At 54.0% G+C, this 18,638-nt stretch overlaps 10 protein-coding genes across 10 annotated transcripts; all 10 read left to right on the forward strand.

Moving 5' to 3' along the window:
- Positions 1–1,175: 1,175 nt before the first annotated feature.
- Positions 1,176–2,663, forward strand: DQ04_03081000 (putative DnaJ chaperone protein; the record flags this gene model as incomplete). Its single annotated transcript, XM_009312501.1, has 1 exon — positions 1,176–2,663. One exon carries the CDS (start codon positions 1,176–1,178, stop codon positions 2,661–2,663), a length of 1,488 nt encoding a protein of 495 aa, XP_009310776.1.
- A 756-nt stretch (positions 2,664–3,419) lies between these two features.
- DQ04_03081010 (Trypanosoma vivax) lies at positions 3,420–6,293 on the forward strand (the record flags this gene model as incomplete). The annotated part of the gene is made up of 1 exon (XM_009312502.1): positions 3,420–6,293. The coding sequence occupies one exon, from the start codon at positions 3,420–3,422 to the stop codon at positions 6,291–6,293; it is 2,874 nt and encodes a 957-aa protein (XP_009310777.1).
- A 433-nt stretch (positions 6,294–6,726) lies between these two features.
- Positions 6,727–8,322, forward strand: DQ04_03081020 (hypothetical protein; the record flags this gene model as incomplete). Its single annotated transcript, XM_009312503.1, has 1 exon — positions 6,727–8,322. One exon carries the CDS (start codon positions 6,727–6,729, stop codon positions 8,320–8,322), a length of 1,596 nt encoding a protein of 531 aa, XP_009310778.1.
- A 219-nt stretch (positions 8,323–8,541) lies between these two features.
- DQ04_03081030 (hypothetical protein) lies at positions 8,542–9,531 on the forward strand (the record flags this gene model as incomplete). The annotated part of the gene is made up of 1 exon (XM_009312504.1): positions 8,542–9,531. One exon carries the CDS (start codon positions 8,542–8,544, stop codon positions 9,529–9,531), a length of 990 nt encoding a protein of 329 aa, XP_009310779.1.
- A 307-nt stretch (positions 9,532–9,838) lies between these two features.
- Positions 9,839–12,772, forward strand: DQ04_03081040 (putative protein kinase; the record flags this gene model as incomplete). The annotated part of the gene is made up of 1 exon (XM_009312505.1): positions 9,839–12,772. One exon carries the CDS (start codon positions 9,839–9,841, stop codon positions 12,770–12,772), a length of 2,934 nt encoding a protein of 977 aa, XP_009310780.1.
- Positions 12,773–13,607: 835 nt separating this feature from the next.
- DQ04_03081050 (hypothetical protein) lies at positions 13,608–13,976 on the forward strand (the record flags this gene model as incomplete). The annotated part of the gene is made up of 1 exon (XM_009312506.1): positions 13,608–13,976. One exon carries the CDS (start codon positions 13,608–13,610, stop codon positions 13,974–13,976), a length of 369 nt encoding a protein of 122 aa, XP_009310781.1.
- A 123-nt stretch (positions 13,977–14,099) lies between these two features.
- On the forward strand, positions 14,100–14,792 carry DQ04_03081060 (hypothetical protein; the record flags this gene model as incomplete). The annotated part of the gene is made up of 1 exon (XM_009312507.1): positions 14,100–14,792. One exon carries the CDS (start codon positions 14,100–14,102, stop codon positions 14,790–14,792), a length of 693 nt encoding a protein of 230 aa, XP_009310782.1.
- Positions 14,793–15,600: 808 nt separating this feature from the next.
- Positions 15,601–15,840, forward strand: DQ04_03081070 (hypothetical protein; the record flags this gene model as incomplete). The annotated part of the gene is made up of 1 exon (XM_009312508.1): positions 15,601–15,840. One exon carries the CDS (start codon positions 15,601–15,603, stop codon positions 15,838–15,840), a length of 240 nt encoding a protein of 79 aa, XP_009310783.1.
- A 581-nt stretch (positions 15,841–16,421) lies between these two features.
- Positions 16,422–17,105, forward strand: DQ04_03081080 (putative GPR1/FUN34/yaaH family; the record flags this gene model as incomplete). Its single annotated transcript, XM_009312509.1, has 1 exon — positions 16,422–17,105. One exon carries the CDS (start codon positions 16,422–16,424, stop codon positions 17,103–17,105), a length of 684 nt encoding a protein of 227 aa, XP_009310784.1.
- Positions 17,106–17,797: 692 nt separating this feature from the next.
- Positions 17,798–18,532, forward strand: DQ04_03081090 (GPR1/FUN34/yaaH family protein; the record flags this gene model as incomplete). Its single annotated transcript, XM_009312510.1, has 1 exon — positions 17,798–18,532. The coding sequence occupies one exon, from the start codon at positions 17,798–17,800 to the stop codon at positions 18,530–18,532; it is 735 nt and encodes a 244-aa protein (XP_009310785.1).
- Between the last annotated feature and the right edge of the window lie 106 nt (positions 18,533–18,638).

The raw sequence follows: 18,638 nt of genomic DNA on the forward strand, positions 1-18,638 counted from the left end.
TATATATATATATATATATACACACATGTTTCCGGTGCTTCACTTGCTCTTTTACATCTGCTTCGCTGAAGTGTGCCAGCAAGAGGGTCCCGTTGCTTCCGCTACCACAATCTCTCCTTCATCGCGAAGGGCTGCACCATTGCAGCCCATGTATATTACGTGGTGAAAGATATGTTATTGCATTCAATGCCTTTCTCTTTCGTGTTGTGCTCCACTCATAGGTTTGGCGTTTTTTTTTTTTCCTATCTCCTCCGTGTATTGTTTATGCTTTCTTGTGTGATATATGTTTATTTTACTTATATTTGTTATAGTTTCGGGTTGTAGTGCACGATACCCGTGCACCGCACACTGCCTGTTCAATTGCTTACTTGCCTGCGTGCACAGATGCGGAGGAAACAACTAGAATCCGCTGATGTTGCATCGTCGACATTGCCTCTGTGTGCGCGGTGGTATATATATAGGTGGTATATATATATATATATATATTCATGTGTGTGTGTGTCTGTGCATATAGGTGCTGTCTGAACGTCCGCATGTGTGGGGAGCGGTCTTTGGGTGCCGCCACCCTTTCCTGCCCGCACGTGACTCCCACACGATGTAATGAGTGGGGATGAGGTGCGAAAAGGAAGGGAAGCACCGGGGTCGTAACAGTGAAACAAAGTCTAAAATGGGAACAAGGACGTCTGAAAGCAGAAACCTATTCATGTTATGTTTTGTCCGTCTGGCTTCGCAGGTGAATGTGTGCTTCACCACGTACACCTGGGAGCCTTTCTATGTCTCGTGTGCGTTGCCCGACCATCGCTGATGATGTGTCTTGTCGTGGTGACGGAGACCGGCTGCATTCTCATTTAGGAGTTGATGAAACAAGAAAAATGAACAAGAAAGCACAACAACAGTTATAAATAGAATAACACAGAAGTAAATAACAGGCATCTGCACACTTTTCAGACTCTCAATTACCACCCTTGACGTGCTGTTTGCTGTGCTGCACCGGAGGTGCTATGTGCGTCAGTATTGATTCCCACTCTCCTGTCTTCTCTTTCTACACGTTCCTCACTGTAGATCTGAGAAGCCTATTTGTGCCAAGGGCCGCATCACAAGGACCTTTCAAAAGGTGTTAATTGGAGAAGCAGCAAAAGCAATATTAATAGTACAACCCCCGCAGCACTACTTGCATGTCGGACTACTACCGCATTCTCAATGTCTCCCCCAACGCGACAGCGGAGGAGATAAAAAATAGTCACCACCAGCTCGCGCTGAAGTTCCACCCCGACAAAGCGGGTCCGGAAGGGGAGGCGCACTTCAAGGAGATACAGAAGGCATACGAGGTGCTCTCGTCGCCAGAGAAGAGGAAGTTGTATGATCGCTATGGTGCCGCGGCTCTTGAGAACCCCGTCGCTGATACGTTTTTCATGCAGACTAGCGCTTCCTTGGGGGTGGCCATCCTCGCCGTGTTTTCGTTTCTGGCAGCTGCACTCTGCATTATCTTTATTGCGTTCCTCACCGCCTACGTGGATGGCCATCTGCCAGCGCGTGACGCCAGTACGGTGGACGACCACAGCCGAGCGTATTGGAACTACGTGAAGGTATTTGCGCCAATTTTTGTTGTGGCTATTGTCTTGGGTGTTGGAATACTTTTAATTATCGTTGTGTCGTTATGTTCATGCAACCTTACGGGTATGCTTTACGCGCTGAATGTGCTCTGTTATGTTATCGCTGTCATCCTCGTGCCTATCGTTAAGGATGCCAACGACGATACAGCGTTGCGTGGTGGCAGCGACTACTACTCGTGGCGCGTCTGGCTTACGCCACTGTACATTGGCAGCTCGCTGAGTTTGTTGCTTTTCTTCTTCTTGGCGATGCCGACGCGGGAAAACCGCGAACGCCTTGCCGCGTACGGCGCGCCCGATTTGTGGGGCTTTACGAAGGCCTCGTATGTGCTGGGTCTCCTACGCATGGTTTGCCTGGTGTCGTTCAGCGCCCTCATCGCGTGCCGCGCTGATGACGTGATTACGACGAACTATTTCGTGGTTGTGGGCCTTCCGTTCTTTGTCTTCGGCGTGCTGATGCTCATCAAAAAGGTGTACCTTAATGTTGTGGTGTTGTCTGCACGGGGGGTGCCGGTGACGTTCTGCACCATCCTTTTATCATCGTGGCGAGATCTGCTGCTCCTGGTCCTCGCGTTCGCGTCCATCTCGATGGTGTCGAAAAGGCTGAACGACATAAGCCGCGCAGATGGCGGCAGCGTCCTGCGGCTGGCCATCGCGCTCATTCCGGTGTACATCCTGCTGGGCGTTTTGTTCCTGGCGGCGCTGGTGTTCGTGTGCGTGGCAATCATGGACACGTCTGGCCTCTCCATTTTCCCGGAAGCGGAGGCGGGGGAGAACGACACAGAGGAGGAAGCGGATGGGAGGGCCGGCGAGCCGCACGACGTCGCGGAGAATAATAAAGATGAGAGAGACAATGAGCATCACGAAGCCACGAAGTCGTCCGAAGATAAACACGAAGGCAACTTCGCGCCGAACGACGACGGTGGTAGAAGCAATCGGGTGGACCAACATGCCGGGAACGGGAACGGGGAGCAAGCGGCATGGAGTACCAAGGAAGAAGGGGCTCAAATGGCCCAGTGCCCTCCGCAGCGGAGGCTGTCAGATGTGGACTAGGACGGTAAAGGAGAAAGACAAATATTTTTTTCTTCTGCTGTGTGTATATTGGGTGATCAGATGGAAGATGATTGCGTTTGTTGCATAAGTGTGAAGTGGAGAAAAGGTGCATGACAGTTGCAACTCTTTGGTGCAATGTTGTTCAGCATCTGAGCGAAACAAATTAAGTAGAAGTGCTTGGCGTCTTTGCGGGATGTATGAGGTGTGGTGTGTAGTGAGCCACCAACTCCGTTTTTCGACTCGCTGCATGGCCTTGACGTTGAAAGCTGCGTAGATCAGCCAATCAGGAGAGGCGGCCATAAACGGGCATGATCACATGCCTTTCTGTGTATGCTGTATCACAACATGGCTGCGTGTGTGAAAATCGGTAAAAAAAAAACGCAGAAGAAACCATTTTCTCGCAAACTTATTGATCCCACTTTCCTCTTGTTGGATTTTTTTCTTTTTTTCTGGGGGGGGGNGGGGGGGGGGGGGGGATGGGAGTGCCTTCCTGACTCTCCTTGCTGTCTCTGATGGTGCGCTTGCTTACCCATTTCTCATTTACTCTGTCCCTGCCGCAAGTATCAGTACCCTGGTGGTGTGCAGTCCCTGCCTCATCGCAGTGAGGGAGAGAGAGAGAGAGAGAGAACGAGAGAAGAAGAAAGGAAGGAACAGTGACGCATACCGGAAGGCAGCGGCAGTAGAGAAGTCAAAAGAGAGGCAAGGGATACCCCCCAAAAAAAAAGAGGCGAAAGAAGATTGGGTAAGCACAAGGGTATGCAGCAGGAGGGGAAGCAGGACGTGAGCGGGGGCCGCAAGTCCCCTGATGTGCTGCCGCTAAGCGTAGTTGCCCTCGACAGCATCGAGCACCAATACGTTGAGGTGCTGAAGGAACTCGCGATGGAACCGCATTTGGAGCCGTTCAAGGATGAGTACGAAAAGATCCACCGCCTCCTGCGCAAGAGCAACGACGGCGAAAAGAGGCTGTTACAGAAGATCAAGGAACTGCAGCAAGACCTCGCCAGCCACGGCACAAAGGTGGAGGCGGCACTGAAGCTGTCACAGCAGGACGAGGAGGTCATAGCGGCATTGCGCAAGGAGATTGAGCGGGCGTGGACACTAGCCGACAGCGCCCACTCACACGAGAAGGAAAGCCGCGAGCACATTCAGCTTCTGCGCAAACAGGTCTCCGAGCTTGACGCACTGGTCGACAAGAGCACACGCAATACGATGGGGCAGGAGTCGTACCTGCGCGAACTGATTGTCGCGAAGAAGGAGTTGGAGAATGAGCGTGTGGTGGCGCAAGGGAAGGTGGCGCGCCTCCTTGACACGCGTGATGTGATGCGGAAGAGCCTACAAAAGGTACAGAGCGACAACGAGGCGGCGCGGCGGCAGCTGGAGAATGGTTTGTCGAGTTACCAGACGCTGCTGCGCAACCTCGCGGAGGTTCAGCGTGAGCGCGAGAGCCTCGAGCAGCAGGTGCGGGAGTGCCGCGCGACGACAGACCAGCACATGGTGGATATGGAGGAGCGTAAAGCCGCGACGGAGAAGCTCTCCATCGAAGAGGCGCGGCTCAAGACACTTGCTGTTGAAGAGCGCGAAACTGTCGCACAGATGGTGAAGCAGCTGGAGGAGCAGCAGCGCCGTTTCAAGACGGAGGCTGACCGCCTCGCCGTTGTAGAGGCGCAGAACGCGGAGGTGAAGGTGGAAATACCCAAGCTCAAAATGACGCTGAAGGAACGGCTTGCAGAGGTGTCGCGGCTCGCCGCCGGCCTGCGCAAAGTGCGCAAGAGCGCTGAAGCGCAGCAGTCGGAGATGCGGAAACAGCTGCAGACACGCAACGCTCTCGTTGCACAGACGGAGCAGTTACACGACGCCATTGAGGAGCGGCTGCAAGCACTCGGTGTGGAAGAGGAGGCGCTTCACGCGGAGGAGGTGCGCCTCAAGCAGGCGATACCGCAGAAGACGCAACTCATCACGGACAACTCTCGCACAGAAAACGAGCGTGTTGCGATGGAGGGTCACCGGGTGGTGGAGGAGGGGAAGCGGCACAACTTGGCGCAGCAGCTCGACCAGCTCCTGCGGGAGAATGAGACGCTGCGCAAGACCGTCTTCTCGCTGGAGCAGGGACAGACGAAGGTGCTCGACCACGGGCAGCACGTGGCGCTGCAGTATCACCAAACACTGGAGCAGACACGGAAGCAGAACGATCGGGCACGGTCTCTACAGGGGCAACTCGCTGAAAATGAAAAGCGTTTAAAGACGCAGCAGGATCTGCTCGACAGAGTATCCGCTGACTGCGCGCGCACGGAGAAACAGCTGAAGGAGAGCGAGCTGGAGTGCGCCTCGTTGAAGGAACGCTATCACACGAACGATGAGGATATACAGCTGCTCAAGATGCAACTCATTGCGAAGGAAGGGGCGCTCTGCAAACTGCACATGGTGCGGCGGCAGCTGCAGCGCGACATCGCCAACGCGGAGCAGCGGGCGAGCCACTTGAAGGACGATGGCCTCAACGCCAAATCCCGCCGCGAGGCCCTAGAGAGTGAGGCACAGCAGCTGGCGCACCTTATCGCCGAGTGCGACGCGGAGAAGTCCAAGTATCAATCTAAGTTCGCAGCACTTGTGAATGAACGTAACGTGCTGGCTGCGCAGCTGATCCGCCGCAACGACGAGCTTCGGCTGCTCTATAGCAAGATACGCCTGCAGGAGTGTAGCCTCGAGAAGAGTGCCATTGACTACGACAGGCGCGTGCAGACTGTCATCGCCACGCGCAACGAACTTGCGGAGCTTCGGTTACGTTGCCGTATTGCACTCGTGCGTCTCCGTTACACGGAGAAGTTGCATCGCCGCAAACAGACGATCGAGCGTGACCTCTTCACGGAGCGGCAGCGCTGTCGCGCGCTTGTAGATGAGCTGCAGCGCCCGGTGCACGTGCACCGTTGGCGCCGCCTCGAGGGCAATGCACCGGAGGTGCTCGACGGCATCTACAAGACGCAGACATTGGAGCGACAGATCTTGCAGAAGCACGACACACTCGTCGAGAAGACAAAGCAGCTTGCCTCCCGTACCGCGGAGTATGACGCCATTCGGCGAAAACTCGCGTGCCTGCCAGGGCCGGAAGTGGCGGAAGAGCTGAGTCTCTACAACGAGAACCTTTCACGCCGGTGCGAGCAGATCAATGGCATGGACACCGAGCTGCGGGAGGTTGAACAGCACGCGGACGTTGTCGCAGAAGAGGTGAAGCAGCTCTCCCTTGAGCTCGGCGATGTGAAGCGGCGCTATTTTGAAGCGAAGCACAAGAACGACTTGCTACGTCGAGAGCAGGCGGCGTTCCGCGCAACGTGGGGCGGATCATCTACGGTTGCAAACATCGCCCTTGCGGCGGCATCTGCACGTCAGCAGGAGCAGCTGCTTGGCAGGGATGGTAGTGGTAGCAGCGGCCAGCAGGAGGCCTGGGGGCCACGGGCGGGCGGTGGGCAGCGGCCGTTTCTGTGGTATACGCGGGCACAGAAGCGCCGTGAGAAAATGCGGCAGGAGGCGCGTCTCGTGGAGGCGCTCTCCACCGGCGCACCGGCACCGAACTATCCGCTGCAGTACGGCGCACAACAGAGGCATTTCGTCGGCGGCGGCTTTGCTTTCACACGGTGAAGGAGGGGCGTCTTGTTTACTGTGACAAATGTACAGGAAAGTGAGTGGGAACAAAAACAAAAAGAGAGAGAGAGAGAGAGAGAGAGAGAGATGTGAGTGTGGCGGAGAAGAACACGTTGGAATGTACGTGATCTTCCCTCCTCCTACTCTCCCTTGTGTGGATGCCACCATGCAGCGTTTTTTGATGTGACCCAAGACCCTCATTTGATCCCTTTGTGCTTTGTGTTTTTCTTTCTTTTTTTTTTGCATTCACGAAGAGGGGAATGGGTTAGGGCTACTGCTCGCAGTGGCAGCTACTCGCGGCTGCGTTGTTACTTCTGGGGTTGGTCTTTGCTGATGTCGCCTTGCGTCTTTCCTCCTCATTTTGTGTGCGTGAATGTGTGTGTTACGCCTCCTTACTTCACTCACTGCTCAGCAGAGAGAGAAAGGGGGGATGCAGAAGGCGCTCGGTGGCGTGGGAGGAAAAGCCGCTGCGGCAGCTGCTGCCGGCGCTGATGGCGCCGCCTTTGGCGTGCTGCAAAACATCCACATCAACCCGATGCCCGTGCGGGCCGCCATCGACATTGGGACAGGCGGCGTGGCGTCGCTGACGGTTGGCCGCGTCGACGCGGTGCACAACGCAGTGTGTGACGTTATGTACCAGACGCAGGTGCCGCTCCACCTGCATTCCGCCACAGCCTCTTCCCCTCTTTCCTCCGCCACTGCGTCGCCTTTCGTGCTGAGCGAGCAGACGCGCACGGACATACGCAACAAGATGCGTCTGCTGCACGGGGCCTTGCGCCGCGATCACTACGAGGGCCTCAGCGAGCGGGCGGCGCTCATCACATGGCCGCTGTGTGATGCGGCAGACGCCGTGGCGTTGGCGGGGGAGTTGACGCGCGAGTTTAAAGTGGACGTCCGCGTGCTGGGCAAGACGTTTCACGTGGAGATGCCGTTTGCCAATCACGGCGTGTTGTGTGATGCTGGAGATGCGTCGAGCGCATCTAAGAAGAAGCAGGAACTCGCAGAACGAGCCACGGGTGTGAGCGACGACAATGACAGCCTACGCGTGTTGATGCAACGTGCCGTCCGCCGGCGTGAGGAGCGACGGCGGCGCGTAGATGCACATGACTCCTCCGAGGCGGGAGCAGAGCACTGTGTGGTGCCGCCGCAGCAGCAGATGGAGCAGCTGGCTTTCCTCGCGCATGCTGCCGCCAGCAAGTGCGTTGCGCCGCAGCGTATGCTTGTGCTCGCGGAGGACACCCACAGGGGCCTCTGTGTCCTCGGTACCGACACCACCGAGGCAGAGGAGGTGGACGACGACGGCACCTGTGTCGTTTCACAGCAGCAGTGCGAAGGCAGTGGTGTGCTCACACACGCCTTGCCGATCGACGCGACGCTGGCGCACCGACTGCTTCTCACAACGGTGCAGCGTCGCGCCGCTTCACACGGCAGCCAAGGTGAGCGGTGCAGCCCGAACCCTGTGCTGCGGGACGAGTTGCTGCAGTTGCGGTCCCTGCTGGAGGCGATGGTGCGCCCCACGCTTCCACCCTGGGTACTGCGTAAGTCCCACGCCGGTGGCCTTGTCTGCGGCTCCAGCTTCAACGGTGGCGCGCTCAACATCGCCGCGCGCGTGGCGCAGCGGACGAGCGTCTCGCTGGACCATCTCGAGACGCACGCAGAGATGCACTACTGTGGCCTCACAGATGTGCTGCTAGGGATGAACTACCCAGATCCGACGATGGTCCTGCCGAATGCTGCTGTCACCAGTGCTCTGATGCGTGCGATCGGGACTCATCGATTTGAGTACTTACCGGAGGTGAGTCTTGCCGCCGCTTTGCTAGTCCAGCCGTCGCTTTGGACGCACGGCCGCCGTGAGCGGGTGCGGGCAGCGCTGCAGCAAAAGGCATTCTACTCTGGTGGCAGCGCGCGCCGCACATTTCGCCGGCCGCACGCGCGCGAGAATCCGACGGCGGCGCCCGAGGCATCGTGGCAGCGCAACCAGTCGTGGAACCCACTCTCGTACGAGAACAGTACAAAGGGAACGTGATACAGGTGTGGTGTGATGAAGCCGGTGAAGAAGTCCCTCCATGCAAGGATCAGAAAAGAAAGGGGAGGGTGATATAGCCTCTTTCTTTTAGGGCGTGTGCACACATAAATCAATGTGTGTGGTTATCGTTGTTCCGTCCTGTGCCCACAACTGTTGTGTCTTTTTTTTTTGCCGTATTCTTCGCGTGCAAATTGTCGTGAAGGAGCAAAGGAGAGGAATATGTTGGCCATTGCGATGGGGGCCGCGGCACTCGTGCTGCTGCTGCTGCTGTTCGCTGCTGTCGTCCTCCGTCGTAAGGGTGCGGCTGCACCTCTCGCTCCCCGTGTGCCGCCCTCCACGGCCACGCGGGCGGCACCAGAAGCACTGAAGGAGAGCGGAAGTGACGCAGACGACAGTGTCGACGACGTCGACGATTACGACGGTGAGGCGGGGCCGCACGGCGCTCGGCGGAGCGGCGCAACGTTGCGTCATCGCCACCGCCGCACGCAACGTAGGGAGGAGCGGGCCGACGGCAACGATGAGCACGACGACGCCGATGCTCCGCGCCAACGGCTGACACGGCTGCAGCAGAAGAAGCTGGAGAAGGAGAAGGAGCGCGAGGAGCGGCGCCAGGCGCAGGAGGCACAGGCAACTGGCCGTCGCGCACGCCAGGAGGCGGAGCGGGAGCTGCAGGAGGACCGTGAACGCGAGGAGGAAAAGCGTCGCATCGCGGAAGAGGTGGCGCTGCAGGAGTTGCGCGATGAGAAGAAGCGAGAGGATGACGAGGAGTACGCTAAGTGGGTCGGCGCCATTGGGGTGGAGGAGCGCGGTGAACTGGGCGACGAAGAGCGGAAGCGGCGCGAGGCGCTGCGTGCATTCCTGACAAGGAGGGCACAGGAAGTGAACGCACGTCAAGAGAAACAACAACAACAATTGGATGAACAGACGGCTTCCACAAATAGTACGACCGCCGAAGACGATGGGGGCGCACGGAATATTTTGGTGTTGAGTGACGTGGCCCGTGAGCACGGTGTCACGGTTGAGATCCTGGTGCAGATGCTTGAGAAGCTACTGGAGGGAGGAGACATCAATGGGGTTTTCGACGACCGGGGAAAGTTCATACTGGTGGCCGAGGCACATTATGCAAAGTTGGCCCTTTTCATCCAGCAGCGCGGGCGTGTCTCGATAAAGGAGCTTGTGCGGGAGTGCAACCGGGTGATTCTGTCATGATGTGAGGTTGTTTCCTTTTTTTGTTTTATTCCACAGGCTGTTTCCCACCAGGCAAATGCTGTTCTGCATTGCATGGCAGGGCATTGTCTGTTTCTGAGTTTGCGTGTCTGTCTGTCTAAGTCTGTGGGTACTTGCGCTCTTTAGTTGACTCGTTTGCGCTTCTTCCTTGCTTCCGTACTTTCCTTTCACTTATGCATAGATACACAGACACCATAAGGTGTGCCAATCTCCACGTTCCTGGCGTGAGAGAAAGTCCATATCTGGACGTGCACTGCAATAGTTTACCTGATTCCTTTTCTCATTCTCCATGGAATCGGCACGCGGCAGCAGCGGCGATGGCCGGCCATCCACTTTGTGGTCTTTGCGTACTACAGAGCCACTGAACTACGTTGATACAAGTGGGGCGACTGGTGTGGCGGGAGAGCAGAAAGTGGCTCCTGCAACTGCACTAGAAGCAGAACAACCAATACCCAACAACTATAAACCAGGTTACGGGACAAATCATGACGAGGCCAAGGAAAAAATACCTCGGGTACTCGTAAAGAAAATGATAGTGATAAAACGGAATCCCGCGAACATCGCTGCGGATGTACCGCCCTCTATGGATACCGGTAAAAACAATCACTATTCCACGCCTTTGGACGAGGAGGAGCCACAGCCGCAAAAGCGGGGGACAACAACCCCCAAGAGTGCTCGCTCAGTGCCCTCGGGAAGGCCTGCCGCTGACGAAGCAAGAGACGGGATGCTGCTGACAGGGAGATCTGAGAAAACTGAAACGCCTAGAAGGCAGTACGCTTCCACGATTTCCTTCAAATCTCCAAGCATCATTGGTGAAAAGAAAAATACGGACCAGATGGAGGCGGAGCCTTTTTCTGGCTCCCCAATCTTTCATCGTGGCAAACGTTTGGCTATCCCGCCGCCAGCGATGGACGACGATGTCGACCGCACGTCCGTTCCGTTTCCACTTCCGCGTCCTGCGCCGTTGGAAAGCACAGATAGCAGTAGTAGCACTGTCTCCAGCGAAGAACAGGGGGATGACCTCTCTAGCAATAGAAGTGAGCTTTTTCTCCCCGACGTGAGCCTCAGTCTAACGTCTCAGAGGCCGGCCTATGGCATTGTGGATGTACGTGAAACGGATAGCTCTAGGGGTCCCTCGCCAAATGACCTGCCGTCTTCCCTTGTTGCGAAAATGCAGCATTTGCTTAATGCGTCGCCAACACACCTCCACCGTGAGTCCGGTGAGACGGCTGCCAGCATCAGAACCCCCAGCCCGGTGCCGGTGACACTGCTTGGTGCAGGTCGGCACTACCGACAGAAACACTTGAAACGGGTCAGTTACTATATTCTAGGTCCTCTCCTCGGTGAAGGCGTCTTCGGTGTTGTGCGTGATGCCATCGATACTTCCGCTAGCCATATGATTCCACCGCGTTTTGAGCGAGTTGCTATCAAGAGTTTTAAATACCGTCGTGCGAGTGCTGCTGAACCGGCAGACATCGCAGCAGCAATAGCAGCATCGACTAGGGGCTCTGTGAAATCCCCTGGCATCAATACCCCTCCAGTTCTCGCAAGAGCGCCGTTGCTGGATTTCAAACAGCGACATGATGCCAAGATGCGCCGTCTGCTTGATAATGAGGCGCGCAACCTGCAGCGTTTTCACTGCCCCAACATCATCCGCAGCAGTGACATTTTTACGCGCCATGGAAGGGACTATATTGTTCTCCCCATTGCTATTTGCAACTTGGAAAACTTGGTGCGGGAGCGTGTGCGACAAAAGCTCCTATATCGACAACGGCAGACGAGAAACGCGCCATATTTATCTCTCCATCTCGGTCAAGGAGAGAGTCTTTGTCGTGATGCAAGCCCCTCATCTGAGCTGTATGCCGATGCCTCTGGTGTGAGTTACATGAGCTTGGGCGAGAGTGACTTCATGTTGAAAAACGGCTTAGTCGCTGACGGAACAGCCTCCCTCTTCTCTGCCTCACTGGTGAGAGGGATCATGTACCAACTTTTCAACGGTGTTGCCTACCTGCACCGTCAGGGTCTCGCGCACAACGATCTGAAACTGCAGAACATTCTTCTTTTTGCGGACGGTGTGCTAAAGATCGGCGATCTCGGTGGCCTCTCAGAGGAGTACAATGACCAGGGAACCCCAATGTACATGTCTCCCGAGCTTTGTAGATATTTTTACTGCGCAGGTGATGTAACAGACACGAAGAAAGTCGTAACGGTAAATGCCCTACAGAACGACATGTGGAGCTGTGGTGTGATTCTCTATTACTTGCTGGTAGGGAAGCCGTTATGGGGCAGCGGCTTTGACAGGCGCAATAAGTATCAGCTGTACCGTGCGATTGCTGCGCAGCATAACCCCATCGATGTGGGCCACGTCCCCGAGCCGTGGGAGAATGAGATGGAGATGGGCGTGCGGTCGGCGTCAGGGATGGCAGTAACGTCAGTGGCAGGCACGCCTGCCTCCATTTCCTCCTCAAGCCTGCGGCACCTGCTGAGCCGGCTGCTCGATGTTAACCCCGATACACGCTTGACAGCGGAGGAGGCACTTCTACATCCGGCACTCCAACCGCCCAATGCATGCGGTGCTTCCTCAACTGGTGTTTTCAACACCGTGCAGCACGACGTTGCATGGCAGGTGCTGGAGTCGCCGCATGTTCAGGCACTTATCAAGCGAGATCGGGAGCAGCACCTGCAGTTTGTTGCGGCGTGCTGCGACACACTAGGTATAGAAATGCCGGAAGAAATTTTCCTTCCTGAAACCGGTAGCATCGGCTCTGACACGGATCCGATTAACAATGGTGATGAGCAAGTACGAGAGTCAGCTTGCAAGAAGCCTAGAGGAACTGTTGATCGCAAGCTCTTTCTTACGGAGGCGGAGCGTCATTACTACGAGAAGAAACTAGGCAAGGCTGAGTATGACGTACCATTCATTCTCACTAATCCCGCAAAGGTAAAAATGATGCGCGATTATCTTTACGGAACAGTCCTTGTCGAGTGCGGGTACCGCAGTATTGAAGAGGCCGAGTCGGAGCGGGTGCAAGAGCTAGAAAAGAACCAACGGATACTTGCCGCTGCGGAGGCGCGAGCGACTCGAAAACCGCCTAGGAACACTTCTCAGGTCGCTGGGAATAGCGGGAAAACGTCAACTGCAAAATCCAAAAATAGCAACATTAACAACAACAGTAGTCATAAAGAAAAGGAGTACTCCAAATGTCTCTGTGGTCTTATGTAGAAAATCGCTGGGAAGTGTCTGTCGGCAAAAAAGTAAACAGAGTGACTGAGGGAGATGTGTAGTCTGAAGGTGGGCACCAGCTTATATACGAATATATAAGCCAAAAACGAAAAAAAAAACGGTTACCACCCCACTCATAGAACCGTCGTTATTCATACAAACGTGATGCCTGCTCCTTTGTTTTCATTTCTTTCTGTTTATTTTGAAGTAATGGCGTGCATGACAGGTGAATGAATCAACGATGATTGTCATGATGACCACTCCCTTCCCTGCCTCCCCCATATTCCTGTCCGTGTTCTTCCCCAATATGGGTGGATTTGTCTTGAGATATCTTAATGTGTGTTTAGACGATTGCAAATACAAAAGAAAGTCGTGAGACGTGTGAAAAAAAAAGTGGAGCTTATGATTGGGCGGGAGGAGAAAGGCCCGATCACACTGAGCTGACCCGTGTCAGAACAAGTGAAACCCCCCGATAAAAAAAAAAAAGGAGGGAGAGAAGAGAGAGAGAGATGGAAAGATGAAAAAAAAAAAACGAAGCGGAAAGGAGGGTGGTGAGAAGCACAAGAGTAGAGTCTTGCAAAGATATGCGTTTCCGTCCGCTTCAAGCGTGGGCGTACATATTTCTGTATTTCGGTGTGTTTGAGAGGAAGGGTGTCGGTGGCGATGTGTTTGGTATTTTCTCCTCCTCTACAGCTGCGTGCCGGTTTCGCTGTGGTTGTCTATATTATTCGCCTTTTTCTGCGGTGTGATGTGCAAATGGCCTTTCTTCTTGTGGTTTCTCCAGCATAGCACATGCCGGGCTTCTCACTCACCGGACCATCACCTCCCTCTTCTGATGCGATATGTCTCAAGAAATGTGGCTCTCTCGTTTGCTCCGCGTTGCGCTTTGTGTTTTTTTTTTTGTTTTACGTTCTTCCCACGGTGGGTGGAGGGGCAAGGGACGCGGGTACAACAACCCGTCACACGCACAGACACAAGAGCACGCAGCCAGAACTTTGCACATTCAAGGATGGGGTCTCTTTGTGTGGGTGTGGAGGAGGACGCCGTGCCACTGGGTCGGCTTCTCCCCGTTTTTATTCTCGATGCGTGGCTGTCCTCCTTCACCCGGTATCCGCGCAAGAGGGGGCGTATTCGGCACGCCGCCCTTTCGTTCCCGTTACTTCCAGGCGTGGAAATGGGAATGCTGTTGGCGATGACGATGTAGCGGCTGTGAGACACACCAATACCACGGCGGGGGTAGCTGCCGTCGATGGCGGTGCGGCGCTGGTGGCAATAGAAGGAGGGGCCTCAAGAGGCGCGGCGTCTTTCATTGCGGAGTCGCTCTTCCATGGGGTGGGCTGCTGCGCATGGCACCGATGAGACTGGCGAGCACACACGATTCATCTTTTTCCGGGGTGTGGCTCCGCGGTGCGAAGAGCGACGCTCTGATGCTGTGCACGGTGAGTCCCGCCGGTCTAGACCCATCGAGTTGCTCACAATGCCGATGACAGTGACCCATGTCGTTCCATCCTTGTTCTCTCCTACTCTTTGCATGGCTGCAAGGACTTTCATGCAGAGGGTAGTGATGTTCATCCCAGGGCCAGGTTATATCAGGTTGCTCTTCCATACATCTACGACGGAGGTCAACTGTCTCTTGTCGGCCCACACTCATAGTGGACGCAATTGCAGCCGTGGTGAGCTGCAAGGCATTCGAATGCATCGGGCTGAAGCGGTTTCTTATCCTTGTCATTGTATTGAACGCCATAGGCGCGACGGTGAGGCCTTTTCTGCTTTACTTTGCTTCCACGACCCCCGTTGCTGTTTGGTTTTACATTGCATTAACTCTCTTGCGCAGGTGTTCATCGTTTCCCACTCACCTTCGCGTCCGACGCAAAGCCAATGTGATAAATTTGCAGCGAAAACGGGCACTGCAGCAGCAGCAGCATCGGCGAGAGCGTGGCAGGATACTGAACGCCCCTACTTGTTCAGCGGTATCTGTGACGGACGCCGATTTTACACCTTTCTCTACGGACGCAACTGAGAAAACAAAAGCTGGCGCAACAGCTTAAGCTATTTCATCATCAAACTGTTTTGCTCGAGGCGCGAGGGAACATGGGCCTGCAGCTGCCTTTGTGGAAATACGGCTTTATTTTCCTCCACCTGGGAGTGATGGGAAGACAGAAATTTGCTGCATTTCTTGTTATTGATGATGATAATAAAGAAGACTCGACGTGTGGTATTAAGATGAAGGAGAACGTGCACCCTTCGTTCGTCGCTGACGTCCGTGGCTGCTCCTGCTGCGGCGGAGTCTAGGAGTAGCGGGAGTATTTATTACCACAACAACGAATGACAGGAGGACCTTGATAAGATCATATTGCTGTTTCGAGACGAATCTGGGACGGAGCGGAAACACCCCTCGAGCAATGTTTCTCATATTTTCCGTGAATAGTTCCTTGTGGTGCGACAGAATACCAGCTTCTCACTCATGAAGGTGTAAGGTTTGCTACAACTGGGTGTTGTTTGGTCATTTACAACGGTGGTTTCACGGGTTGTGTTCCCACTGGGTGTCTCTGAGAGCATAGCTGTTTGGGTAGGCTTTGTGAGCCTCCCGGTTGGTGAGCTTACGCCAGCTGTGCCGGCTCCACTGATTGCTGGTCGCCGGCACAATTACAAGTGCGCTTGGGTTGGCTGTGTGTTGTTACTCATGCTGGATGTGTCGGTTATGCTCATTTACATTACCCCACTGCCTAGAGTGAGTCAAAAGACATTGGGACGAGGTGATTTGGGCGTACTACTTGGGTTTTTTTTTGTCGGTTCGGTTGACATAGTATAGCGTGCCATGAAATGTGATGCTTCCGCTGCTGTTCGAGTTTGGCACGGAGCTGGCATTTCCTGTGTCGGAGTGTACCACCGCGGTAGTGACCATTTGGGCCGCTAGCGCCGCAGGCTTTATCTTCACTCGGATATTCAGCCTCGTCCTGGGACCACGGCGCGCGATTGGGGACACACTTGTGTCGTGGTGCATTGCCATTGTGTTCATGCTGACTGGTGGAAGGAGTATCCTCGCCATGTACCCGCACGGTTTCTGAGAGGCGCATGAGGCGAATCGTGCGCAGTTGCTGATGGACGCCCGTCGCGCGAGTTCTGTATTGACCGTTGGCATAACTGAAGTGTAATGTACGGAAGAAACATACAGGTGGAATTTGTAACAGCTTTTGCGCTTCAGCGGGGTTTGTTTTCCTTTCCCGTGCCTTTCTGAAAGAGATGTTCAAGTAAGGATGGAGTAGTGCGCCACATAACGCACCTTAGTTTTCTTGGTGATGCCTGGTGAATTGTGAGAAGAAATTAAAGAGAGCTGTGCTCTCTATTGAGAGGTATTTTGATCGGCGTTCCTCGGTACTCGATTCAGGGTTACTCAATGCTTTGCGCTTGGGAAGACTTTTGCGTATATGGTTTAATTGTTTTCGTTTGTTTGTTTATATTTTTCACTGTCTTCGCATCTGCCAATATTTTTTTTTTTGCTTCGACTTTGCGCTTCTTGCCACTCAAATCCCGTGTTGTTGTCCCTCTCGACAGACCGCACCGTAGCACGCACAGATTTACGCGAGAGCCGGCGATGGCAGGAGTAGATGCCCATTCCACAGAGAGGGTCGAACAGACCAAAAACGCTATGACGTCTGTTCAAATGGAAAACAAGCCGCTCGACGAGTCGCCGAGCCAATGCACTCTCAGCATTGCCTCAGGGGCAGCGGAGAACTTCCAGACGAAACTCGCTGATCCCGGGCCACTCGGATTGATCGCGTTCGGCATGACCACAATCCTGTTCAATCTAACCAATGCACGGATATTCCAGATGAACACTACCACGGCGGGTATGGTGGTGTGCTACGGCGGCAGCACACAGATTCTGGTTGGCATCATGGAGTTCATCCGCGGAAACGCGTTTAACTGCACCATCACGACAACCTTTGGCGCCTTCTGGCTTGCGACTGCATGTGTTTGGCTTTTGCCGCGGCGCACGCTTGAAACGCCCACTGAGTATCTGGAGGAGGCAGAGCGAGGTTTTATGGGTATATTCTTCTTTATGTGGGCCGTATTTACATTCTTCATGTTTGCCTCGGCCTTCCGCCAGCCGTTGGCGATTATGTTTGTCCTCTTCACCGCAGCCACAAACTTCACGATTCAGGCCATCTCGTTCTGGTCGGATAGTGAGACCATTATGAAGATCGCCGGCTACGAGGGTCTCATATGTGGTATGTCAGCGCTGTACTGCGGTCTGGCGCTAACGATGAATGGGAGTTACGACAGAACAATTCTTCCTTTGTCATTTCCCAATCGTCAGCACAGCGACTGACGAGGGGGTGATAAGTGATCAAAACAACTGCGCCCATCACAAGTAGTGATTTATGAGGCAATAAAAACAACAAATCTCCTGATCGTTTTGAGTTACTGTTTCAGACGGCAATGAGGTCAACCCATCAAAAACAAAAAAACAACAACAAAAGACAAAGGGCATTACGAGGCATTATTTGCAACTGCTTTGCGGGTGTGTAAGTATTAAAAAGCAACAACGAAAAATGAATAAGTCAAGGAACGGCATAGATCTGAGCTGTTGCGCTACGAATGGAGGACAGACGTGTCGTTTGGGATGAATAGACCAATGATATGATACTGAAGCAAAGGAATAGAATACCAACTGATTTTTTTTTCTCTTTTTACATTTCTAGGTCTCGGCATTACCCACTCTCTCTGCCACCAAAGCGTCACCAGCAGTGTATGAACTGTGTGACAATCCGCATATTACTTTTAGCCCCCTGGTGGTATACTGACTTCGTCTGCGTGTGTGTGTGTGTGTGTGTGTGCTTGTTGCAAAGAGGTACACATGAATACTTTTTTCGCCATCTTTACCACTCCCGCTTTTTATGCGTCTTTCTTTTTTGCCCTTCACCCCTCCCCCGTGTTTTTAGGGTCAAGTCATACAAGGCCAGCCACACGCACGAGTGTTAACTCTACAAAAAGCCAGAAATCCATTTTGACGGAGTTAAGATGCATTTACCTGATATGAGCGAAGAAGAAATCAGAATGCAGACCCAGGTGATCTTAAATGAGGTGACAGATGACACTAACAAGTCTGCTGCGCTGCAGGCAATCCTGCAGCGCATCCTTGATAACAATGAAATCGCGCTCGTCGACAAGCACACTCAGGCCAAGAAGTCTGTGAACCCCGGTCCATTGGGTCTTATTGGCTTCGGTATGACAACCATCCTGCTCAATGTACACAACGCAGGTATATATGGGCTTGGCTCTGTGGTTCCAGCCATGGGTCTTGCGTTGGGAGGTGGCCTTCAACTGCTCGTTGGCCTCTTGGAGTACTTCAGGGGCAAATCGTTTCCTGCCGTGGCTTTCATGAGCTACGGTGCCTTCTGGCTCTCCCTCGTGGCTGTGTGGATGTTGCCCCAGGAGAATCACCTCCACATTCAGCCTTCTGAAAAGACATTCCTTGGACTGTACCTGTTTTTGTGGGGCCTCTACACTGCATGCATGGCGACGGTTACTTTCTTCACGTCGCATCGCCTGATGCAGTTTCTCTTCAGCTCTCTGACGCTCTTGTTTTTACTCCTCGCCCTTGGTGACTTCACCGAAAACAGTACAATTACGAAAATCGCTGGCTACGAGGGTATTGTGTGCGGCACATCTGCGATCTACATCGCATTTTCGGAGATCCTCGAGGACAACATTGGGCACTCGATTCTGCCGCTGTTCCCTGTGCGTCGTGATTAGATCCCCCACTCCCTAAAACTGGATAAACATATGTAAATAATACTATTAATTCTCTTTGGTGCTGTGCAGCCTGTAAAAAGTTAGGCATCGGTTTTTTTTTTTTTTT

This window comes from Trypanosoma grayi, assembly GCF_000691245.1.
Source record: "Trypanosoma grayi strain ANR4 Tgr_308_V1, whole genome shotgun sequence".
NCBI lineage: Eukaryota > Euglenozoa > Kinetoplastea > Trypanosomatida > Trypanosomatidae > Trypanosoma > Trypanosoma grayi.